The 25,685-nt window shown below is 38.1% G+C and overlaps 1 protein-coding gene and 1 long non-coding RNA gene across 3 annotated transcripts; one reads left to right on the plus strand and one right to left on the minus strand.

Annotated features, from left to right (window-relative positions):
• Positions 1–3,448: 3,448 nt before the first annotated feature.
• SMNDC1 (survival motor neuron domain containing 1) lies at positions 3,449–15,159 on the minus strand. Of its 2 annotated transcripts, XM_029244573.1 has the most exons (6): positions 14,979–15,159; positions 13,686–13,805; positions 8,517–8,659; positions 7,740–7,901; positions 5,696–5,849; positions 3,662–4,913 (listed from the first exon to the last, which is right to left on the minus strand). In XM_029244573.1, the coding sequence occupies exons 2-6, from the start codon at positions 13,803–13,805 to the stop codon at positions 4,776–4,778; spliced, it is 717 nt and encodes a 238-aa protein (XP_029100406.1). In that variant the 5' UTR covers positions 14,979–15,159; the 3' UTR covers positions 3,662–4,775. The 2 variants fall into 2 exon arrangements, with proteins under 2 accessions (XP_029100407.1, XP_029100406.1); XM_029244574.1 differs by lacking the exons at positions 13,686–13,805; positions 14,979–15,159 and adding an exon at positions 10,564–10,667 and having other exon boundaries at positions 3,449–4,913.
• Positions 15,160–15,324: 165 nt separating this feature from the next.
• Positions 15,325–23,429, plus strand: LOC114883357. The gene is made up of 3 exons (XR_003790545.1): positions 15,325–15,338; positions 22,865–22,899; positions 23,020–23,429. It is a non-coding gene; the product is annotated as an uncharacterized LOC114883357 (long non-coding RNA).
• The last annotated feature ends 2,256 nt before the right edge of the window (positions 23,430–25,685 follow it).

Consider the following 25,685-nt stretch of genomic DNA (forward strand, 5'->3'; position numbering starts at 1 on the left):
TCAGTTTCACCAAAAAAGGAAAATCACGAGCCAGCAAAATAATAACCATGATTTTTGTGTGAAGTAGCTCTTCACACAAAAAACAAACCTTTTCTCCCTGAGAATAACCATAGCTTCTTTAGCTGTGCTCTTAAAAAAAACTAACTGGGGAAACAAGTTACAATTATAATAATTTCAGTAACAAGTCTGTACTGGTTTTGTAAAAATGAACTGGTAAGGTGCTTGGTGGAAGTAAATTGCCAGTTTTTATTTCTGGGAACTAAAAGATGACAAGTAGCCATAATTTGATATTTTTAGTTAGTTCAGCTGTCAGCTAACCCAAGCCCAGCATTATTCTCAGATCTGCTTTTCCCCACTCAAGGCCACAAAAGAACCTTTATATACTTAAGCTGAATGGCAGAAAAGGCAAGCGAGGACCGTCACAGAATAACACCTTCATCTGTTTTTGTTTGTTTTACTACTTTTGGCTAGGCCAGAACAAAGTATTACGGGTTTCTGAACCTCTTGAGATGTTTCTTAAGAATACGTCTATACCCATCTCTACAGGTATGCTTTTTTAAAAAAAATCATAGTATAAGGGGAATCAATAGCTTTGGTTTTGTTTAAACTATGGCATTACCTGTTATTTTACCTGCTATGCTTTTCCTCTCCACTGCAGTAAAAATTCAGTTTAACTTGCAACTCAAAAATCCTAGATACAAAGAATGTTTACATTTACTGTTGAACTTGTAAATTACCATTTATACTAGCTGGTTGTTTCATAGTTTAATACAAATACTTAATACAATTCAGCACATGTTTATTGAACTCTCTAAATATTTTAACAAATACAACAAAACCTTGTTGGGTTTAATACATTTTCTTCCTTCTTTTATATCTCAGTTAATACCCAGTTGAGGCAAAAAGCCAAATCAAAACTCTAATACTTCACTTAATTTGCAAGTGGTATTTTTCACCTTATATAATCACAATCTACAGACACCACACAACTTACAAAACTGAGTTTCCTTTGTCACTTCATGGTTTTCCCTTGCTATTTTAAAGGCAGACAGAGCATTAAAACTGCATTGTAATGGAAACACACACGTGCATGCACATGCACATCCTTTGTTGTGAAAAAACAAGTATTTTAAAAAATGAGTTGTTACATTAAATGGATGCATTTTCACTTTGGCTTGATGCCTAAGTCTTCATAATTGGGCTCAGAAAATTGCCACTTATAAATTTTTGCCTTCATTTCAAAAATCCAACCGTTTTCACATTTAACCTAAAACATGGTGCTCAGCCAGGGATGCACATCAGAACCACCTGTGTGGTGTCTGTCAAAAAAACAAGACATACCTTGGCCTGGATAGGCCTGGGGTAGGACCCAGATCCAAGAATCCCTCATTAATCTTAATCAAGAATTACGAGTGGGGCTTCCCTGGTGGCACAGTGGTTGAGAATCCAACCTGCCGGTGCAGGGGACACGGGTTCGATCCCTGGTCCGGGCAGATCCCACGTGCCGCGGAGCAGCTAAGTCCATGCACCACAACCACCGAGCCTGCACTCTAGAGCCCGCGAGCCACAACTACTGAGCCCATGTGCCACAACTACTGAAGCCCACGCGCCTAGAGCCCGTGCTCCACAACAAGAGAAGCCACCGCAATAAGCCCGTGCACCGCAACGAAGAGTAGCCCCCACGCAGCAACGAAGACCCAACGCAGCCAAAAATAAAAATTAAATTAAAAAAAAAAGTGATTTTTTTATTAGGAGTGTAATCCCCTTCCCACTAAGAAACAAACCCTAAATACAAAAATTTAAACTTCTACCAGGATAACTTAATGTCTTAGAACTTTGGTAATTTGGTAACATTTCAGTAACACATTTATAAGCAATAGTATTATTTCCATTATAATGTGAATTGTTATTCAAGTTAAGGAAAAAAGATCAGATAGTCATCATTAGCTCTGCACAGTAGTAGCAAACACTTCTATCTATAGTGCTTACAACATATCAGGTACTCTACTAAACACTTCACACATATTAACTCACTCATCCTTACAACCTAATGAAACATATTAATTTAATTCTACAGCTGAGAAAACTGAGGCAGAGAATTATGCATACAAATAATAAATGAGGGAGCCAGGATTCAAACACAGCAGTCTGGCTCCAGAGTCCTTGCTCTTCCAATATGACTTTTCTACATGTTAATTAAAACACTGTTATCTGTGATTAATATTAAAATTTAAAATTGTTTTGGGGGTGTTAGGACTGTACTGTCCTTGAAAGAGCCAATAACAAAGTCAAATGTCAAGTTTTGAGAAATGCAACCACAGCCACGTGGGGGACATCAAGTATGGTTCAGTCTGTCCATTTCAGAGCTTCATGTCTCCTTTCTTGACAAGAGGGTAACCTCTACATTAAATTTTATAACAAACCTTCATAGACCAAGCATCATATTTGATTTTAGAATATTGAGAGCTTAACCACCTGCATTTGTAAAATACCATTGGTATCATGCTCCTCATTAAGATTTCCTCAACTTCAGCATCCACTATGAGACAGGTCCCCCCAGGATTCCTAATTTTTAAGTTTAGTCCAGAGACACTATCATCATCCTGACAACAGGACTTTACAAAGGACCACATCTAGGTCTTCGACACACAGGCTCTTGACTTCATGCTATATGCCTATTTGTTAAAAAATGTTTTCTACAACACGGTCACTTTTTTTTCCCCCTTTTCTCTCCTCCTACTGCAAAGCCCTCCAGGAAAATTAATGTGCGGAAAGGAAGGCCCATAGAGTCAAAGGAGGCACGAGTCTCAACACAAGTCTTGCCTACACAAACACCAGGTGAACTATTACTCCAGCAAACATACCAAGATAATCTCACCAAAAACCACTTTGTATGGCCACAGAGTTATACCAAATTTCCTTCCAGTGCTTTTTAATTACTAGGGTTCCCTTGCAATCCTTTAAGGATACCATTGATTTAAAGTTTGTTATACTGGTAACAAGAACATTAGTATATTTAGAAGTTTTTCGGGCTAAGTAGCTCCTTTTCTACTGTAATTTGTGCCTTGTATTGAAAAACTACTTCACCTTTCATTCTGTCCTATGTGCTCTACCCTTTGGCCATAAGTTACAGGGAGAGAAACAAAAAAAAACAAAACAACAGTGATCTCCTGAGTTGGGAGGGAGATGGAGACACGAGGAATTCTCTCTCATCACTGTCCTCCTGGAAGTTTCAATTTACCAGACTTCCCTGGCGGTCCAGTGGTTAAGACTCTGAGCTTCCACTGCAGGCGGCACGGGTTTGATCCCTGGTCCAGGAACTAAGATCCCACATGCCGTGCTGCGTGGCCAAAAACATTTTTTAAAAAGCTTCAATTTACCAAAAAAATTAAAATTCATGAAATAAAAAAATTTTTTTCTTAATGAAATAAAAATTTTTATTTTCCCCTTCTACCAAAAATTTACAAACACCCCTATGCAAGCACAACCCTTAAAATAAAACTAGTCTGTCCTTTCCAATTTCTTATGTCCAATATAAGGCACACATAAGGATTTATCGAAACATTTATTACACACTCAATATTCTTTCCTGTGGAAATGATGTATGCTTAATCATTATATCAATGCTGGCAGCTAACTTCACCTTTCTGTTAACACACCCTGGAGATTTTAAAAACACTTTATTTAATAAAAGTTAAACATACAAAAACTGAAATTAACACACTTCTTAAAAATCACCATCTTCCATTAATAGGAAGACCCTTTTCTACGCATACATTTGGCTTAAACTCAACTCAGGATAATTGTGATGCTCACTTACCAACAAATGCTGACAACTTGATCTAGTTAACAAAAATAACAAACTCAGCTACGTGAAATAATATACAGGGAAATTATGGTCAGATTAATGCACAAGAAATACAGTAAATTTTTAATGATGAAACATTCGGTACTCTTGTTCATTAATTTAGCCTCGGTTTTTTACAAAAATAGTATCTACATTGTATACAGGGCTATACATCAGCTTTTTGTTTTCTCATATAAACATTACACATCCAAAAAATGGTACCACTACCATAAGTGAAAATCAACACAGGAGGAAAGCAAACGTACAAAAACAAAAAAAACATTAGAAAAGGTAGCTGGTCCTAAACATGGTTTCTTACATAAAACTAAAATTCAATGAAAAGAATACAGAGCTGGATCAATTTTAGAGATGGCCTAATAGGCTTAGGAAACGAGTTGAGAAAAACCTCAAAAAAAACTCTGCCATTTACAAATTAACCTACTTTTAGGTTAACTGGGCAACAGCTAGGTTTAAGCTGAAGACAAAAAAAAAAAAATGAAGAGAAGTTCTCTTTAGCAGGTTGGTATTTTGCCTTGATGTTCCAGTGAATTGCTAGAATATGCGGCAAGTTCAAAGCATCTGAAACTTCCCAGTTAGAACCTTACAAAACGTATATGCCATCCATTAAGTGGGGGCCTGATACTAGGAAGATCAATAATTAACCTAAGTGCTGTATTTACTCAGCATCTATCTAGAAAAGTTGCTTTACCCAACAAACTTTGAGGAAACTGGTAGTAGTAATGAAAAAAGTTTAAATGAATAGCAGTTATCAAATACAATTTCTTCAAGTTTCATTCTACTGAAGTCAAACAATGACAACAATGGTATCTTCCTTACTCGTCTAACAAATAATTTACCTTTAGAAAAATATAAGGATAAAAAGGTAAATGTAAAGCCCTGCAGAGATGAAATCCAACAGTTTTTCTGATTATTGAGGCATCAAATGCCTAACATTGTATTTAGAGGTATCTTGATACTGTGTCATAGGTTTATCAGCAATTCCACAAGTTCCTACTCCAACTTTGCCAGTTACACTCTCAGGTGAAGCAAAAATACTCCTCTTTACCTAGGAGAAATGAAACAAACAATTCTTGATTAGTTTTGGAAAAAAATAAAATTCCAAAATACACCTATAAGGAAAAGTACCTCAAGGGAACCTGAGTGCTCATAAAACCCACTAGTGACACCCAACATAAGGCATGTTAACAAATCAGGTAGGGTTCAATACACTCTAAGCAGTATGTAAGATAACAAATAAGTTTTCAAATTTTAGTTTATAAAAGGAAATCAGGGATTTCCCTGGTGGCGCAGTGGCTGGGAATCCGCCTGCCAATGCAGGGGACACGGGTTCATGCCCTGGTCCGGGAGGATCCTACATGCCGTGGAGCAACTAAGCCCATGCACCACAACTACTGAAGCCCGCGCGCCTAGAGCCCGTGCTCTGCAACAAGAGAAGCCACTGCAGTGAGAAGCCTGCCCCCATTCACTGCAACTAGAGAAAGCCCGTGTGCAGCGATGAAGAACCAACACATCCAAAAATAAATAACTTAAATAAATAAATTTATTTTAAAAAAATTAAAATAAAATAAAAGGAAATAACCTAGATCTTTTGTAATTCCTGGTATAAACTCATTCATAGTGCTTCCACTGCAGAGACAGTGGCTAATGGAGATATTTTTCAGTAAGTCAAAAATGAAGATTAAAGAGGATTCTGAATTCAAGATCCAGTTACTATTTCGTTAAATCTATGAACCTCCTTTTTCATTTTAAAGTTATTTTGTGTTCGCTTTATTTTAATGACAGTTGCACTTTGCAAATTTACAAAGTATGATGAAAGGATTTACTAACCTGGCCTTTTTTGTTTTTAGAATAGGCTCTGTTGTTGAACTGCTGCCATTTCACCTTCTGGTCCTCTCTTTCTTGTTCAAGTTCTTTTATTCTCTGTGCTTTTTTCAAAGCTTTCTTCTTTTTATATTCACGCTGCTGGGCAATCATTTCTTTTCTGTGTGGACAGAACAGGTAAATGTCAACTCTTAAAATTTAAAAGATGACTTCCTTAGAGATATTTAGCAGTGCAACCACTGCCCCCCCCCAAAAAAAAACCCAAAACCTAATGAACTTACACATTCTTCACCCCACGAATAAAAGCTAACATCAATGCCAATCACTCAGGACTACTAAGAAATAAATGTTATTTGAAATATACAGTATCCTTGGAAGCTTTTGAATGCAAGTGTAGTAATCTATTACCCATTTAATCAAACATTTCAACTATGACTTTTAATTTGCCATTTACATGGCTTTTGCCAGATGTGTTTTAGGAATAGGAGGAGTTTCAACATTAAAAGCTATCTAAACCTGTATCAATTGTTAAATGGGCAGTTAGCAAGTGTGATATGCTGCATTTGGAAAAACTGTATGAAGAGATTCAATGCAGATAAAACTATTTCATGTAGATTGGAAGAGCACAGCAGTACAAAGGGAAATCATAGCTAACAATTCTTAAAACAAAAACAACTAGGGTTTTCCAATCAGAGCCTAAAGCCCTCTCAATAATTTCGGCTCAGTCTGTTAACACTGACTTCTCACCAAAAGAAGGACAAAGAAAGAGGTCTTTAAAAACAAGGTTATATGATCTAGACTCCTCTGTATCATAAAATCACTACTATGAAGTGTGGTTTTTACACAAATATCAAAGACTAAAAATAGAAATGTCATGTTATTCTACAATCTTTCTTATTGAGATGCTTAAACCAAATTTATTTTAATAGATGATACAATTTTCCCAAATTCAAATATATTTATGTAGCAACTTAAGTTTTGAAAACTCCTGACAAATCCAAAAGATAGCCAATTGTGGCAAATATGCAGAACTGAAAATTGTTCGTTCTAGCTCTTAAATACCTCTCAAACTATACACGGGTCCATCCTTAACTGCTACTCCCTGGGCTCAGGTCCACGATCATCTTACACCTGGATGACAGCAGTAGCTGCCTTCTCTCTGCTGCCAGTAATCATTCGAAAGCTCCAACCTGAACACATCAGATCCTCTCTACTTGAAATGCATCCGTGGCTTTCAAGCTTTTTATGATCTGGCCTCTGCCTCTCTAATCTCTTCTCTTGTCAAACCACCCACCCTCGAGCCCCAAGTTTTTACCAAAGGAATTTCTTTCTGTTACCTCTATGTTCCCACCTTGTTTTCTTCTTTAAATGTAAACATTTACTGAGTGAGATCTTACTACATGTCAAGAACTGTGCTACATGTTTTACTCATGCTGTCATTTAATCCTTACAACCCCATAACGCATATACTATTGTCCCTGTTTCACAGATGAGGAAACAGAAGTTAAGCAGCTTGCCCAAGATCATACCTTCTAGTTCATTAACTGGCTAACACCTCTTCTTTTCAAATCTCAGTTTACACATCATTTCCTCAAAGAAATTTGCCCTGATGACTAAAATGCAGTTTAGGTGCCTTTTCTTTGTTCCCTAAAAGTACCCATTATGTTCCCTCCATTACTTTTACACTTTATTATTAAAGTTCTTCTTTAATTATGTGTTTGTTCTTTAGACTATAAACTCAGTCAAGACAAGGCCTAATTTGGTCTTCTTTGCTGTGATGGAACCCAGAACCTGGTTTAGTGAGAAGTATCAATATATAGAATCCTCTTAATAATTATTCATTAAATGCCTAAGTGGGAACCAAAATGTCTTCACTTTACCTAGGCATACATATATAGACAATGTTGACCATACACTGCTAATCTTCAAAATAATGGTAAACAGTATTACAAGTTTCTTACTCTAGTCTAGCCTGTATAGATTCTGCAGACATCTCAAGTACCCAAATAGGGAAGATTACATTTAAAATGCTTAAGTCAAAGTCACTTACTTTGACATGGGTTTGTTGCCACTGTCCTCCTTTGCCTTCCTTCCTTCTTCTACAGGCTTGAGGTTCAACAGTGGAGTCACTTCAGCATTGCCATAGCCAGCAAAAGTGATTGCAGCGGTGCCGTTTTCTTCATCTATCTCCTCAATCTCCGCTTCATAACACCTGTAAAGATATCATGGCTGTAAGCAGGTGAGTAAAGGTTTAGCACTCAGCCTACAAGACTTATACTGCAGTGATTCAACTATTCAATGTGTCTAAAATGAAACTCCTATAATCAAATGTCCCTTTGGCAAAGATAATAGTGGCTGGAGTTAGCCATCTGCTTTTTAAAAAGGAAGTCCTAACCAAAATATTGCCAAGGAAGTCTCTTACATGTCTACTATATGTGCTTTAGTCAATCTCTTTTGAGAAAAGATACTTCTTACAGGAATAATTTCAGTATATGTGCTTCACAAAAGTCTAAGATAACCAACCATTACTCAATTTTCAATTCAAGGAAAAAAGAATTTAGACTATATTTTTTTTAATATCCATTCATTTTCCTCTACTTTCATGTTTATTTCCTCTAGGATCCAAGCCATTCTTCTGCCCTAAAACTTAACCTAAAGCTAAAAATTAAACTGTATTAATGGTAACCACCCAAGAATCAAATTCGTTCTATAAGTCATACTGGCTATTATAGAAAGATTAAAATAGGGTAGTTCAAGCTGATTAAAATCACCTTACCATTGTACTTTACTATTTCATGTTATAGTTACAGTTTTTTTCTACACTTACTGTCCATCTTCACTCCAGATTGCCATACACTTGTCTCCTACTTTCCATGAATGAGTGGGCTGAGTAGAAGCAAAATTGTCTGAACTTGCCAGCGTTTCAGAAGGTTGAGTTGACAGAAGGTCTTTGGTTAGTTCTATAACTTCCTAAAAAGAAAAAACAAAAACCATTAACATTATTTTTATAATTCACATTGTCAACTACTTTCAACAAGCAAGTTCTTTCAGTTTTTGATAACAGCTCTCATACCACACAGCACTCATTAAGTACTCTACACAGATTTATTTGCAGTTCATAACAATACTATGATGTAGATACTGTGATTATCCCCATGTAGAAACTGAGATACAGTATTTTATACACTGGTGCTGGGATTTAAACCCAGGCAGTTGCCTTTCAATTTAATTAACCTCAAATACTAACAGAAATAGGGTAGACTTGAATTTACACTGTAAATTATTTTTAAGCACCTATTTTAGCTGAATAGACCTCTCTAAAGATGAGAAACAGTTAACTGTAAGACACTGACCTAGATTCAAGATCACTTTTCTCTCACATCACTGTCACGTGTACGTCGCGCAACTGCACTTTTTACAGGGCACTGCTTGGCAGTCATATTAACTGCCTGCCAACAGGTGAGCTCCCCCTCAAAAACCCCCAAACACGTGAAGCAGCCTTATTAGTAATAAAAATGTTCCTGCTCATACATATTTCTACCAAAGTACTGTAGATATATTTTAAAAACAGTAGTGTCTCTATTCATTTATTATAAAACCTATCCCATTTGGGTAAGCAAATTACCAAGTCAGATTTAAAATATCCCAATACCTTAATGTTAAGCACATTAGCACAGCTTCGTTTAAAAGAAAAAAATAAAATAAATGTAACACACACAGGTAGGCAAAACCTTTCTGTGTGGCAAATATATTTTCTAACTCAGGCTTACACTTACTGACTTTAAAGGTGTTTAGTAGGGCTGGTTAAAAAACTTAAGAAATAGAACAAATTGATAGATTCTGCTACCAATCTGCTATATTTTTACTCTGATGAAGACTCATATTATGCATCACCTTATCTGATTTATTTTAAGAACTTGCATACCTGTTCCTCTGCTGTTGCAAATAAAATACCTTAAACATCACATTATTATGTTCTGGGAGAAAAATTAGCAAAGTTGCACTCTGTATTGAGTTTCTTCTGGTTCCCATTGAGGTTTTATAATAGTAGCTCTGGTTCAATAGACAAGAAAGTTTAATGTTACTTCTCTCCTAAAGATTTTAAATCTTCCTGGCTATTTCTTAAAAACTTATATTTGAGCCTTAAAAAAAAGTATTATTAAAGCCCTTGGAGAAAGATCAGTTTTATTAATTAAAAAATTTTATGAATGAAAAAACTAGAAGACTCAGATTTAAGTTAAAAATTCAGTAGATTAACATCTTTAATGAAAGTTTTATTAGGTGCCAAATATCCATTCAAATACTTTTTAATAAGACAATCTTTTGCAAATAACTTTTGCAAATAAGCAAAGAACTTCCAAATAAACAGATCATGTACTACACAAAGAAGGAGAGTAAATTATCCAGTCTTGTTTTTAATTAACCACTTTTAGGGCCAAGAATGTAATCCAATAAGCCTGACTCAAGAGCCCATACAATCCCTATCATTAAATAATTCCATTTAACTAGGGATCATTTAACTACTAAAGCACAAACATAAAGTCTGTGTTTGTAGGTCTCAAGATTTAGAACTCTACTTGTCTTGGGATAAAACATCTCCCCACTACATTTTCATAAGGAAATACATTTTCACCAAAGAAAAGGGTCCTGAAAAGCTGTGCATGTTATAATTTCCAGAGTCCTGCACTGAAATGACACTTTAAAAAATCTGGAGCATTTATCTCTAGTTGTCTTTTTACTTTGCCATGTTTTACATACCCCTCCCAACAACTATAAAGACCCTTCTAAATGGTTTTTTTTTTTTCACATGTGTATATGGACCAAAGTATTAGAGAAACTATTTTATGTATGAGGGAGTTCTTAAAGGTACATACCATTAATTACTTTTCCTCCCCCAAGTCTGAGTTCTGAAACTGCTCCTTCATTGACAGATGGGCAGCAGTTACAGTAATCGGCAATCCCAGGAAGCATCAGATGTTGTGATCTACATATCAGCAGGTCAAAGGGGGTGCACTCAAGCACTCTGCTTACTGAAGGAAGGCGTTTCGGGGATGCAGAGCCACTGTAACATATGAGACAAGTGACTTGACCCCTGCCTCCTTTAGAACCAGTGTATTCAGCAAACAGCCTAATAAATTGACTCTTTTTTGTGATTATCAGAGACTGCCTGGGGAGCTAGCCAACTAGCTAGCCTGGATTTTACTAAACCCACTTCTTTTAAGTGAAAAAAGAAAGGCAATTAGGACTTTAGTAAATTAATCTGCTGCCTGTTGAGTAACTTTATATGAAAGATAGTACATAAAGAAATAAACATAGAAGCCTTACTGGCAAATGAGGGTCACTGAAAAAAATGCAGAAAGAACATTTTGCATAAATGTAAGGGCAAACAAATTTTTAACCAGAGTAAGGATATTCCATAAAAGGAACACAAGAAAATAAAGGAGGCCACAAACTCAAGTCATCAGTCTGAACAGATTCTTCAGCAAATATAAAAGGCAGGATTAAATATCAATGGCACAAGGTATATCCCAGAATGCAGAGAAGGAAAAGGATTTAAAAAAAAAACAAACACACACACACAAAAAACCTGGGCTTCCCTGGTGGCGCAGTGGTTGAGAGTCCGCCTGCCGATGCAGGGGACGCGGGTTCGTGCCCTGGTCCGGGAAGATCCCACATGCCGCGGAGCGGCTGGGCCCGTGAGCCATGGCCGCTGAGCCTGCGCGTCTGGAGCCTGTGCTCCACAAGGGGAGAGGCCACAACAGTGAGAGGCCCGCGTACCGCAAAAACAAAAACAAAAAACCTATGACAAAATAGAAGCTGTAGCTGTAGTCAATGGAGATAACAATTACTAGATGGAAGCAGACAGCACAAAACTTTCCAGAATTTTATGTAATCCTAAATGATGCCTTCCACCTTTGAGAAGTTTTCAATTCAAAACAGACCTATTTCTAGTAACCAAAACGATTTTTTTTTTCCATGACAGAATAAGAGGAAAAGAATCCAAAGTCAAGACTGGTCAGGAAAAACATTCTCTATTATTTCTAACTGAAGTGTTAGAACTTATGCTTCTAAATCTGTGCCATCTGATATGGTAGCCACATATGGCTACTTAAATAAAATTAAAAATTCAGCTCTTTGGCCATCCTAGTCTTATTCCAAATATTCAACAGCCACATGTGGGTAGTGGCTATAATATTACACAGCAGATACAGAACATCTCCATCACCACAGAAACTTCTATTGGACAATGCTTTTCAAAATGGTTACAGAAAACAGGACATTTTACAGATAAATGGCCCCCAGGTCATTATTAACTGAACCCTAAGTAAGCCATTTACCTGGTTACTACAATGCCTACTACAATGGTCTCTCTCCCAATAGTATTTCCACTATGGATCATGTCCTAATAAGACAATTCTGCCCAGGCTCTGACAATTTACTCTGTAACATTATTACCTCATAATAATGTTCTCAGTCTTCACTCCCAACTCCCCCCTCCACCAGTTCCACATATACCCCTCCCTCCTACTGCCCAGGAAGCAATATATACAACATTAGCACATGACGTTTTATTTTCTTCAAAGAAAAAAAGCACTGCTTTTAAGTTGGGTTTAAAAAAGAGAGAGAGAGAGAGAGACAGAGAGACAGAGAGATGGGGGCATGCCAGGCTCTCTCCTTGAGGCAAGAAGAACGTTGGCCTGAGAGTGGGAGAAACTGCTCCCAAAACATCTTTTTCTTATTGACTGGCTCCTTGAAATCCACTGGCCTGATTTCTACGTATTGAAGAGAGGCCCTGGTTTCTGTGTTTTTAGAAAAATAACATACTATTGCAACTTCATGAAAGTCTATCCTAAATCCAGAATTTGAACCCAAAAATATTTAACTCATCTTAATTATGCCCAGGTAAGCGCTTTCAGAATCCAGAATCTGGACCCCATTTCACGTAAGTTTCATTTGTTTGCAGTTCTAATATCCCTAAAATTTAATAATTTTAATGGGCAAGAGGATGATATAAAGGGAGGGAAAGGATTACTTAGATAGGATGAAGATGATTCAAGTTTTGTTTTGAATCAGTGAACATAGACCATCTAATCATCTTTCAAAACTTTCCAAAAACTCAGGTTCAGAATTTTAAGTTCACAAATTTGTTAAGATGAAAACTCATACATATTTACAAGTATTATATATGGTATTTTTATTAATCAACCTATTGTTCTGAGAAATAACAGATATTTACTATCATGGCTTTATGTTTGTCTCAAAACCCCAGAGCAAGTTTTAAAAAGCAGGTTTCATACTTACTGCCCCTCCACAACAAAAAGAACAAATTAAGATCTCCTTCTCACATAGATTTGGTTTAATTTTAAGTTGCTAACAAGTGTCAAAAACTAGATGTAAAACCTAGCCTTAAGTTCAAACATTATATAACATTTATGCAGAAAACAAGTATCTCTTTAGGTATTTTTATAATGTGTTTTCAACACAAGGCACTAGAGCTAGCTCTGTTACACACACACAGGATCTCTGGCATGCGTGCTCTATTTCATTTTCAAAGAATCTTTTGGCATTAGAAAGAATCTTAATCAGGTTATATTTTCCTCCTTTAATTTTAGTTACCCTTTGAACTAAAATTCCTTTTCCAGGTCTTTAAAAACAGAAGTGCTATTCCTTGTAAAATTGTATGTATCTCTTTCTCTAGAAAGTTTGACAATGACTTCTAATGTTAACTCTTATTTTTTAAAATTATATGAGCATACAAGTTTGACGTTAACAAAGAACAATGCTTCAATCATTTTGATGTACACAAACTGAGGAAGCAACCCTACTCCTAGAAGCTATGTATGCCTATGTACGTACACACTTGTACGCACAAGGGGTGAAACACTCCCTCCAAATGGTGTTCTGGATACCCACAGATTCTTAACAATAGATCATTTGTAAAACACAAAAATATTCTTTTCAAGCAATGTAACTGTAAGTGTCCCCTCATACTTACTTGCAAATCTTTCTTTAATTTTAGCAAATCTTCGTTTTCTCCATTTCCAGACAGCGCAGCTTCAACTTGCTGGAGTTGAGCTTTGTAGCTTGCCAGTTGCTTTGCTAGATCCTCTGACATCTGAAGAAAATAAAAAGAGTAAGGTCATGAAAACAAAACAAAAAAAACCAAACCATAAAAAATAATTTTCCCTGTCTGCCTGAATCAACCCTAACCAATTTTGCTCCCAACTCATTACTATAATTCACTGCAGCGTAATTTATCACTACTACCTTTACTTTCAATTCAGAAAAAAGCTGTGAGCCAAACACAAACTTCAAGTATTCTTATGATTATAAACATGTCAGACAAATTCCATATAGGAACAGAAAACAAGAAGTAAGAGAAAAAAGAAGAACTTCTAATTTTCTTTGAAAGTCCTGTAACAGGGAAGGCACTGTGTTAGGCTCAATTAACAGGATTGTTATATTGTCACCAAAAAAAAAAAATGGCACTAAACTGTTGAAAGAGTTGAGGCTTCTGATTTTTAAGCACTAAAAAATACCTCCAAAACCAATTCCAACTGATTTTGGATTAACTACACAAATAGCTCTCCACAAGTGCTATTCAATTAGTACGAATGCGTTTAGAAACTCTTATCCAGAGCAAAAACCCAGTCACTTAAATACTGACGATGCATTTTCTGCAATGAAAGAAACAGCACTGATACTCTCCTATTTAGGCAATCTAAGGAAAGTGGCTTTCACCAAATCTGGCTCATTCTTCTCCCGAAAGTAAGGTAGGAGAGAATTCTTTCTCGCTTTATTAGCAAACATACGGGGTTTCCGAGGACCCGTCTGTTTTACAATCCCCGTCCAACCACAGCCTGGAAGGACTCCAAAAGGGTTAGAGCAAGCCAGGCTGCTCCCCCTCAGTCACTCAACACCTCAAAGTCCGCCACAACTTGCTCGACCATTTCAGACTTCGAAATTCAAACAGCTTCCAGGGAAACCGAAAACACGAACCCACCGGAGGCGCCCGGAGCCGGAGCCCCACCCGCAAACAGGCTCGGAAGGGCCCGGAGCGTCCTTAAAATGCCAACCCCACCCGCTGGGTTCCCGCGGCTAGCCCAACCCCGTCCGAGGCCGCTCAGGGCTCAACTCTGGGTGGAAGAGGAGGCTGGCGCTCCTGACACTCCGGCCGGCGCCCGGGCCTCTCCAGCGCGGCCCGCTCCTCGGCCTCAGGCCTCCGCTTCAACTAGGGGGAGGCCGAAGCCCGGCGAGGCCTTACTCTCTCCCTCATCGCGTTTGTTACCTTGTGTGGGGCTGGGGGCGTGGCGTGGGGACGGGGTCGCGACAAAGCAGCCCAGTGGTGGTTGCGACAGCGGCAGCAGCAAGCAAAAGCTCCGCGGCGACAACTAGGCGACTTGGTCTGGAAAAGAATACCTCGGTCAGCGGCGAGCGGGAGCGGACTAAAGCCGGGCACTGGAAGGAGGAATAGAGGAGGCGGGTAAAGTCTCGCGAGAGGTTAAAAATCCTCGCACGACGTCGCTCGACTCACGTGATTCCCAGCTCCCTCTAGGCCGCCGGCCCTTAATCACGTTAGGGAAGTAAAGTGGGCAGGGTTTCGTAGGAAGGAAATGACGTACTGGTATGCGCCAGGCGCCGGATGCAGGTTCGTTTATCTTAGTTCCGGCTCGGACTGGGGGGTCGGTTGGGCAGTTACTTCAGGGCTGTGTGCCGTTGGGCACTTGAGGTTCCCAGGGTGCTGGGTGGTGGGAGGAACGGGGTTTAATACAGCATTCATACTACCGGTTGGTTCTCTGAGTGTGGTCCCGGTAGCATCAGCCTTGCGTGGTATTTATTTTTTTTACAGTAATTTGTAATTTATTGCAAAAATAATTTACTATAAATACGGTTTCTCAACACCCACCTCACACCTTTGAGTCAGAAACTCTGAAGATGGCCTCAGCAACCTGTTTCAACAAGCCTTGTAGGTGATACCAATGTCTGGTAAAGTTTGAGAACCGCCGATTCACAGAATAATAAAAGTCTTAGTGGCAACAAAAAGCTGATTAGATTGTGGCAGAACCTATTCGAGAGTAGATTAATTGGACTTTTCGAGGGCGATTACCCAATCTGTGGAGTCGCCCCAGGAGCCGGAGCTGTCGCATCCCCGCCTCTTCCACTTCCTGTAGCAAACAATAAAGGCCATGCGTACCGTGAAAAAGAAAAGAAAAACCTATTTTGTTAGCAGTTACTGGTTTTAATTAAGTTATATAGGTTAATACCGCCTGAAGGGGGACAATCTCCAAGTTACAATCTTGAATGATAAACAGTGGTGTGACTACATCCACTTATGTTTAAAAAGAAATGCGTGCTGTGTGTATGTTTGTAATAATATATACCATTTATGGACGGATTCACGAATCTATGTAGAGATTTGGAGTGGAAGCCACATGTTTTCACTAATAATCCTTTTTATCCTTTTAACCATACGTATATAATTTTTTCCAATTAAAAAAAAACTAGTTAAAAAAAAAGATAAAGGCCTGAGACACGAAGAGGCTATGTGAATGCCAGGAAAGAACGTTCCCTGGAGGATTGGGGTCTGTAGCTGGACCCTTAAGAAAGCCCTCCTCTAAGGTGGGTTTGTGATGATTAAGAGTGGCAGTCAGCTTGCAAGAATGGAAAATGCTGCAGAGGGCAGCAGTGTGTAGCTAGAATTAAGAGGGAAGACAAACCAGAGAGGATGTACTTTTCTTTAATATAGTAGAAATCTATTAAAAACACAATGTAGTATTTGACAACTCTTATTTCAATTGTGTATTTTAAGAACTAATGCCAGGAGGATCTTCCATGAATATAAAGTAAACTTTACAGCTGTTTAAAAATTTCTCAAATAAGAACTCTTAATGAACCCCCAAGGTCAGAAAATAGGAAAATATTTATAAGCTTCAGTATAGTTTTCTGATAGCTTTTGTTTTCAGGATTGCTTTTAATCTCTCCCTGTGTGCAACATAGATTATATTTGGAAAGAAAAGTTATACTGAATGTTATTAGTTCTCACAAAGAGATAACAGTTGTGTGTACCAGACACCATTATAAACACTACATGTATTCATTTATTTTTCACTGTGATTCTGTGTGCTTTTAAAGACAAAGCTGGAGCATGTACAAGCTTTGACTAAGAGTGTTCCTTCAAATAGGCGTTCTAACTTACAACTTCCTTTGAAGTGTCAAAATCTTAAAATATTCTCACTCAAATTTAATCGAGTTTATCTTCAAAAAGAACAGTATCTAAAACCTCTAGTTCTTTAAAGCTGGTATTTATTTTATTGAACTCAGTAAGTACATAAAATTTAAAGACTCCACATTGTCATATATGCAGCTATTTCCTTTCACTACTAAAGATAATTAAAGTATAGCCACTGCCTTTGGAAATGTACCAACTCACTGCAGAGCATAAAAGTATAGAATAAACTAGTACATGTTGGTTAAATGGGAGATTGCATTCTTTAGCTTAGCTTTTATTGTATTCCTTCTTGACTAAAAGTAGCCCCAGATTTGCCTACCTTTTTTGACATCTGTACAAATGCCTAAGGTAATGAATTAGAGATGTGTACATAGTCAAAATAACTATGCCTTTTGACCTTTTTAGTCATAATAGGTGTTTTGAATGTTTGCATGGAGATTTGTTGCAGGGCAAGCGACTGGCTTTTTCTGCCTATTGAGTGTTTTGGGGTACAGTACCTTGAAAATATATCCTGAGATGACTCTTAGGTTATATCATCCACTTAAGTTTGATGGAAAAACAACCTTAAATGAATGCTGACCGATGCAGGTGCTCACCAGTCATAGCAATCCTGATTTGTTCACTGAAATCTGCATTGCCTTGCTAGTCTTAGGATGCACATTTTCAGCTATTGTATATTTCATGTGTACCACTAAAAAAAGAAAAAAGAATTAGTTTGAAAAATGATAATCTAGGCTCTACAAGGATTAGAAATGGCAGAGTCATCAAAATTCTTTAGATCTATTTGAAAGTGGTGTTTAATAGTACTCCTACATTCTTAGTGGGATGTATTCTGAGGGCAGAAAGAACAAAAACAAAAAACCTCAAACATCACAGATTTATTTCTAACAGTACTATTAGTAATGTAATTTTAAAATTTTATGTCTACTCTAGATAAAGTGAATTATTAATAAATGTCGTTAGTTAAAACTCTAATAAGAGGAAAGAAAAAATTTTAAATAGAAGTTTTTTGGGGAAAAGCCCTCTGATGTTAAATTTGAATTTTGGAAAAAAATATATATATATACACATATATCTTAGAAGTAATGTTACCCCAGTGGAGGGTGCCCATATCTTGATATTTAAATAGAATTCTCCACAAAAGAAACAGTATTTCTTGGGGGAAATGGTTGCTTTTGGGTCTTAGGCCCAGAAAGTACAATAGTACAAAGGTGAGCCTGGAACATCTTGCCAGAAAACAGGGAAGTGCCCCAAAACTAACAGGATCAAGTCAAAAGTTCACATAACCCAGCTTGAGGGGACTCCACTGGCTAAATATGAGTCAATCACAGCACCAAAAAGAATAATGACTGTGATAGATTGTCACATCATTAAATACATTTTAAAAATCCGTAAGTCCAGAGTGATACTCAAAATCAAGGGTTGGGGAAGGGATTTTTTTTCTTTATAGATGAATGCCAGCTGATAAACATAGATGGAATTATGGAATTGGAAAAATCACCTTGTTCAGTCCCCAATAATTCAGGCAAAGGTCATCAAGAGAAGCTAAAATCCATCTTGGAAAAGGAGGTAGCGAAAAGGAGGATGTTCTCACAGTGTCAGAGTATCACTCCACATATTAATAATTATAAAGGGGAAAATATACCTTACAATGAAGAAATTCAGCAGTCACCAACTTAGCCTAGTGCTCACACTTAGCACCACTAATGGTAGAATAACCTGACTCTAGAGGCCTCTTGATTTGATGCAACGTGAAGTAACAGCGTTACCTATGAAGGAACCTTGCCAAAGATGCTTAACTTAAATATAATCAAGCCTTTTGACCCAACTTCCAGTTTATAGGAAATACAGGGGTAGAGGAACAAGTAAAATGACCCTGAGGGTAGAATCAGATCCAGCCCTTAATGTGGGACATAAGAAAACTGGCCTAAATTCTTCACAAGGTCAGTGTCATTAAAAAGAGTGGGGTAAAAGATATAACAATTGAATGCAATGGGCAAATCTTGATTGGGTTTTGGTTTGGAAAAATAAAGCTATAAAAGAAAATTTGAGGACACTTTGGGAAATATCAGTATGGACTGGATATCTGATGATACTGAATCATGGTTAGTTTTATTAGGTGTGAAACTTTCTTAACTTACTTAGGAGAATGTCCTATTCAGGTATTTAGGGATGAAGTGCCATTACATCTATGACTTAACCTTCAAATAGTTCTGCCAAAAAATTATATAAGATTTTGCTAAATTCGTTGCGTGTATGTACACACACACACATATATGGAGAGAGAAAGAATTAAAACGTGGCAAAATATTTAACAGTCATTGTGGAGGATGCATGTGTTTGCTCATTGTACTAACCTTTCAACTTTTTGTTGAAAAATTATGTCTCGGAATTTTCAAAGGAAAAAGATGGAGAAAAGTGTTCATAGACTAGTTAGAATAGTTTTGGCTGGTGTTTTGCATGTTGGCGGGGAATGGTGAGGAAAGGCAGCAGATAGCTGAGGAGAAATCTAGGAGCTAGCAGTAGTTTAACAAGCTCAAAAGTAATATAGGAGATTATAAAAGCTTATGTGATTGTCAGAAACCAAAAGCCACAGAAAGCCAGATGGGTCAAGGCTTAGCAGGAAGATGTGGGCAGTGGAGGTTGAAGTAGTCACAGGAGCTCTTTGAAGGCCAGGAAGGAAAGCATGAGAAAAAATTACTTTGACTTCCCCACATGCAAGAGAGAGTGCAGTGGGCCTTGCCCTCTGATGTGGTGACAGGAGCATTTTTCATTTTTTGGTTCTGTTTGGCTTTCTTGTATAACAGCCTCCATCAGTAGTCTTAAGATGGTCTTTTACACCCACAGTTAATTGAATTCATCTGCATCATAGCCCCTGAAAGTACCCTCCTTATCTGTGTTTCCCCCCTCCCATATTCATGTTGCCTGTTTATTTATCTTAGAAAAAGCTTATTGCATAAAAAGCAGGAAAAGCCTGGTACATTCCACATCACTTTTATTGCGCAGTGGATAGATAATAAAACAATCTTTTTTTAAAAAGGATACATATTATAACAAACAACCATGGGGAGTAGGGGGATATATATTCCCAAATGTAAAGAGGAAAAAGGAGACAGTTAACATGACTTTTTGCAGAAGCCAGAATGAGCCCCAGAGTTTTGCCACAGTAAGACTAGTGGTCCATAGTTTGATATGGTCACCTTTAGCCAATTTATTGGTATAGTGTCAGCAGTTGGGAAAAAATGAACTACGCAATGGAGACCTTAATGCTCAAAGAACCATTAGGTGGCAGTAGGGACACAGGTATCTTTTGATGTCCGATTTCCCTCCCCCGCCTACCCCAGTGATGGAGCCTTAGTGAAGGAACATTGCCGAACAGATTTGTTGGGGAAAAGACAGGGAAAAACAAACAGCCAAAAAAACTATGGTTTATAGTATCCAAGTGGCGAAGGCCTGCTATTCATCTATGCTCAACTCCTATTCTTGGTTTTAATATACACATTGTACTTGCTATAATTTTTTAATAAAATAACTTTATATCCAAATTCCTTTAGATCACCGTGTTCTGTTTACATCTCTCTGTTGTCAGTTTTAGAACATAAGCTGAAACATAAGTAGGAAGTGTGGTTCATCTTGTTCAAGACCCAGTACATTTAATACATACATGCTTCTATAGGGACACCTTCATTCTCTGTAATTAGTGATCACGAAGGGCTCTTTGTGGTCCTGGTAGGTGTAATGGGTTGGGGTTCCTGGGAAAAGGACTCAGATTTGTGTGCAAGAGGTTTATTGGGGTATACCCTTGGGAACATCACCTGTGAGAGGTAACAGGAGCAGGATGGGGCAGAGGGAGAAAGAAGGAGCTGCAATACAGTTGCAACAAAGGCCTCAGCCAGTCCAGTAGGAGCTCTGGAGCTGGGATGGCCCTTCAGAGATGCTCCCCACCTGAAGTCAAGGGAGCCAGGGCTTTATACCCACCCAAAACCGAATAATCAGCCAATAGATATGGGCTGCCCCTGTGAAGGGGGCTAAGAGCAATTCAGCTGTAAACTCAGCCACCAACACTCCCTCCCTCTGGGAGTATAAGCACCTCAGTCCTGAAGAGGGAATCTGGGTAGGGCACCTAGCATCCACAGTAGGGAAGAAGGCATACTTTCCCCATGGCACCCCTGTTTTTGGCACCTCTGATGCTGCCTCTCTTGCAGAAGCTACCCATTTTAGAAACCATGAAACAATGTCACCGTCTCATCTTGTTTTCCTTGTGTTAAAAGCTAATGGAAAAATGTCTCAGCACTTCCTGCAGGTGTTTGTTTCTAATTGATTTCTGATATATATATATACATATATATATATAATGCTGTAGGAGAGCTTGCTTATGCTTAAGCATCTCAGGTACAAAGATTAAGCATTTCCATTGTTGAAGGATGCTCCAAAAATTTTTGGCACAATTGGTGATTATTTACTCTGGCACATCAAAAGCAAATAGGGCAAATTTTATAAAAAGAAAAGCCATTAAGGTAAGTTTTTTTTTTAAGGAGGAATAAATGATATGTTCTTAAAATAGCCTCTTTGCAGGCAGAAAATGCATGATCAACTATTTATAAATAAGGGGTTTTTTTTAATTAATTTATTTATTTTTGGCTGTTTTGGGTCTGCGTTGCTGCATGTGGGCTTTCTCTAGTTGCAGTGAGCAAGGGCTACTCTTTGTCGTGGTGCACGGGCTTCTCATTGCTCTGGCTTCTCTTACTGCAGAGCACAGGCTCTAGGCACACGGGCTTCAGTAGTTGTGGCTCACGGGCTCTAGAGCACAGGCTCAGTAGTTGTGGCACACGGGCTTAGTTGCTCCACGGCATGTGGGATCTTCCCGGACCAGGGCTTGAACCCACATCCCCTGCATTGGCAGGTGGATTCTTAACGACTGCGCCACCAGGGAAGTCCCAAGAAGTTTTTTAAACTTTCTATTTTTGCCTGATTTTGTCTTCTTTTGTATTCTGTGATACTGATGCCCTTCTTATTCTTTTTTTCCAGTTTCAGCTAAAGGAATCACTTTTCTCCCTTATAGTAGTTTGACTAATTCTACTCACTAAATGTCTTTTGGATGTATTCCCTCTTCTCCATCCCCGTGCTGCAGACCAAGCTGTCAGCATTTCTCACCTAGCCTGATGCAGTAGCCTAAGAATGGGAATCCTTCCCTGAGATGCATCTTCCACACCTGGCTGCCAGATTGATCTTCTGGAAACACCAATCCAAGAATACTCACACCTACTTGTCAAAATCCCATTTGTTAGCCCACCATTTAAGGCCATTAGTGATATGGCCACAACCTGCTTGTCAGCCTGAGCACTGACCATACTCTCCACGTGTGAACCTACCCTGTTCTTTCATGCATTACTGCTTTGCCCCTAGTGTCTGTTCTACATCACATGCCTTTCCCCACTTTCCTGCTTGGAAGAATATCTTTAATGACCCAGTTCTGATGAGACTTTGGTGACTGCTCACCAGCTTTCACAGAACTCCTTGTTTCCCATTTCTGCTCCTTTAGTGTTTTATATCTAGTAACGAACACCCTGGGCTATTGGGGTTTAGAATGGAGCTACTCTAGACATCCTATCTAAGGCGCAGTGATTACATCCTGTTCTTCTTTGCATCGTCAATATTTGGCTAGGTGTGCCTGGCACTAGTAGAATTCGGTCTCCTTGAGACACATGGAGTTTGCTATCAAAAGCAAACTTTTGACAGCAGTGAACATTATATTTGACTTTGGAGAATATCCTAAAGATTTCTTGTAATTAGCATTATAATATTTCTCTGACACATGGGCATATGATATCAGTTGCCTCATAAGGTTATTACTACAGTAACATATAAGGAGTTAATGTTTTGAAGCATTTTCTTGGTGGAGAGAATTTCTGATTAATCCTAATTAATGACATGTCTCTTTTCAGGCAGTTGAAAGTGATTTTTACATTCCTGTTTGCTGGTAAGTACATAGATAGGAAAAACATGACTAATTGCTTGATTATGAGCAATCAATGTATCTCTGGTTTATTTTTTTTTCAGTGTTACTGATTAGGTGCCTAATTTGATACTTTCTCCACAGGCAGAGTGAATAGAACCAATTAACCTGACAGTGGAAGAACAAAACTCATGTAACTGAGACAAGAAAGTGACTACAATCTATAGATATATGTGGCCATTCGTCTTACGGCTTATGAAGAGAAAAGTATTGAACACAGAGCCCATGTTTGTTTACTCTCATTTTTGCTGTGACTTGTAAAGTGCCCTGAGTTAAGTCACTTTGCTTTTTTCTGTCCCAGCTAAAAAAAAAATGATAACATATTTCTTGTATCCTTATAAGACAAACAAGTTGATGTGAATATAATAGCTGCTTCTAACAGTTTGTGAGCCCGGGTTAAATGGTGGTGGGCTTTTTTTGGTTGTAACTGACGCTCTGTCTTGTCTTACTCCATTTTTCTTTTGCATTGCTCTCAGATCTCTATTTTATGACCAAAGGAAGACATAACAACTTGCTTGACTGACAGGTAAAACAGCACACTGGACCTAGGATCTGTAGTTCTAGTGTGGATTCTGCCTCTTACTAGCTGTGAGACCTTCAGCAGGAAGACCTTAACTTTGGCCAGCCTCCATTTCCTTATCTGAGCCCTGAGATTCTGTGATTCTTAGTTTATAGGAGGTCAAGAAAGCTGACATATGATCCTCTCTGATTAATCCAGTCCATAGACAATTACTCAATATTACCCCATCTCTCCTTCCTCTGAGTTTCTACTGAAGTATATCAAGGCTACACCATCTAACCAAATTAGTCCTCTAATGGTAAGCTCTAGTAAGGCAGGGTTCAATGTATGAAATCCCATCTCATCTCCTGCCTCCCTGCCCCCACCCTGGCAAACTCCCAGATCTAGGCATTTGTTGTAGGACTCAAATTATATATGTTGGCTAAAGGAGGAAGCTCAGGGACTCTACAGCTATCTATGAGAGTTGACTTCTTTTACCTTACAGAGGAAAGAAAGGTCATTTGGCAAGAATTTCCTTTGATAACTTCTTCCTCCAGCACATACACCTAAAAATAATTTGTGTTAATTCATCCTTGAAAAGATCGAAAAAATAGGACTATATTAAAATTCAAATCATGCATACAACCAAAAGCATCATTACGAAGTTAAAAACAAGCAACAGACCACAAGAAGGTATTTGCAAAAAGAAGTAACCAGAATATTTTTTAAAAATCCTTCATATCATTAAGAAAACAGACAAATAACCCAACAGAAAAGTGAAAAGAATGGGGAAGAGGAGGAAGAAGAGAAGATATGAACAAACAATTTACAAAATGACACCAAATAGCCAATAAACATATGAAGAATACTCAAACTTATGAATAATCAGAGATATATCAACAAAAACTTATCAAATGGGAGAAAATTTTAAATTTTGAATGAAAAAAAAACCACTCATGCACAATTGATGGGTATTGTTTTATCCACGTTGGAGAGCAAGTTGGCTTTATCTACTGAGGGGAGACTGACATCAACAGTTGAAAAGTTAGATCTGTAGTATTTACATGGTGATAAGTTCCATGGAGAAAAATAAAGGAGAGTAAGGGGATGGGTAGTGCAAATGGAGGGCATAGGTTGTATTCATTTTACAGCAAATAGTCAGGAAAGCCTCACTGAAAAATTGACTTTGGGGCAGATATTTGAAGGGAGTAAGAATTGTGAGCCATGCGGACATCTGGTAGATCATTCCATGCAGAGGGAACAGCAAATGCAAAGACTCTGAGGTGGGAGTGTTCCAGTTTGGGACATGTTGAGTTTGAAAGGTCTATTATACATTCAAATGGAAATGCCACAAAAGCAGTTGAATAGATAGATATATAGACGATACAGAGATAGATATCTCCCCTCGCTAGAATGTAAGCTGCATGAGAGCAAGGCCTTGTCTGAGAAAAGAGCAGTGCTAGGGCAAGGACCTAGCACTGAGAAAAGAGCCTGGCATGGAATAGGTGTTCAACAAATATTTGTTAAGTGAACGTTGAAGCTACTTGAATAGAAGAGAGTGAGAAGAAAACATGGATGAGGAAGGAACACTAGCATTCACAGGCTGGGTGGTAGAACAAGAGTCTGTAAAATAGACCAAAGTCCCAGCAGCCAAAGGAAGGAAATCCAAGAGAGAATAATGTCACAGAAGTCACAAGAAGAGTTTCCATAAAAAAGGTGTCAAATATTGTGAAGAACAGGTGAGGTGAGAACTGCAGAGTGGCTCTCTGGTTTTGAGAAGTAGAAGAGCCTTGGTGACTTTGTGGATGACAGTCATTTTAGTCATATCATACATATTATGTGTATATGATATGTATGTATCTCATATGTATATGAAATAAATAAAGTAGACTTGGAGAGGAGCAGGTTTGCTGGAGGTGAGAGTGAGAGAGAGAGAGAGAGAGAGGAAATAAAGGGTTTAGTTTAATTGGGGCTAGGTTAAGTGTATGGTGTCTGTTAGAGATCAGCATGGAAATATAAAGTGGGTGCTTGAATTTGTTTAACAAATATTTATTGGGCACCTGGAATTCCAGGTCTGTTAACAGCAGGTAGTTTATATTGGATTGACCCTTTTGCAAATAATAATTATAAACTCTGGCGGGGGGGGGGGATTATCTAAAGACATTAAAGAGTAACCAAACTAGAAACTAGAGAAGAGTTGACGCTTAGAAGGAGGGAATGGCACTAGATGAGTTTTCTGTTTGTTTTTAAA

The sequence above is a fragment of the Monodon monoceros genome, unplaced genomic scaffold, assembly GCF_005190385.1.
Source record: "Monodon monoceros isolate NGI ecotype Baffin Bay Population unplaced genomic scaffold, NGI_Narwhal_1 Super_Scaffold_4, whole genome shotgun sequence".
Taxonomy (NCBI): Eukaryota; Metazoa; Chordata; class Mammalia; order Artiodactyla; family Monodontidae; genus Monodon; species Monodon monoceros.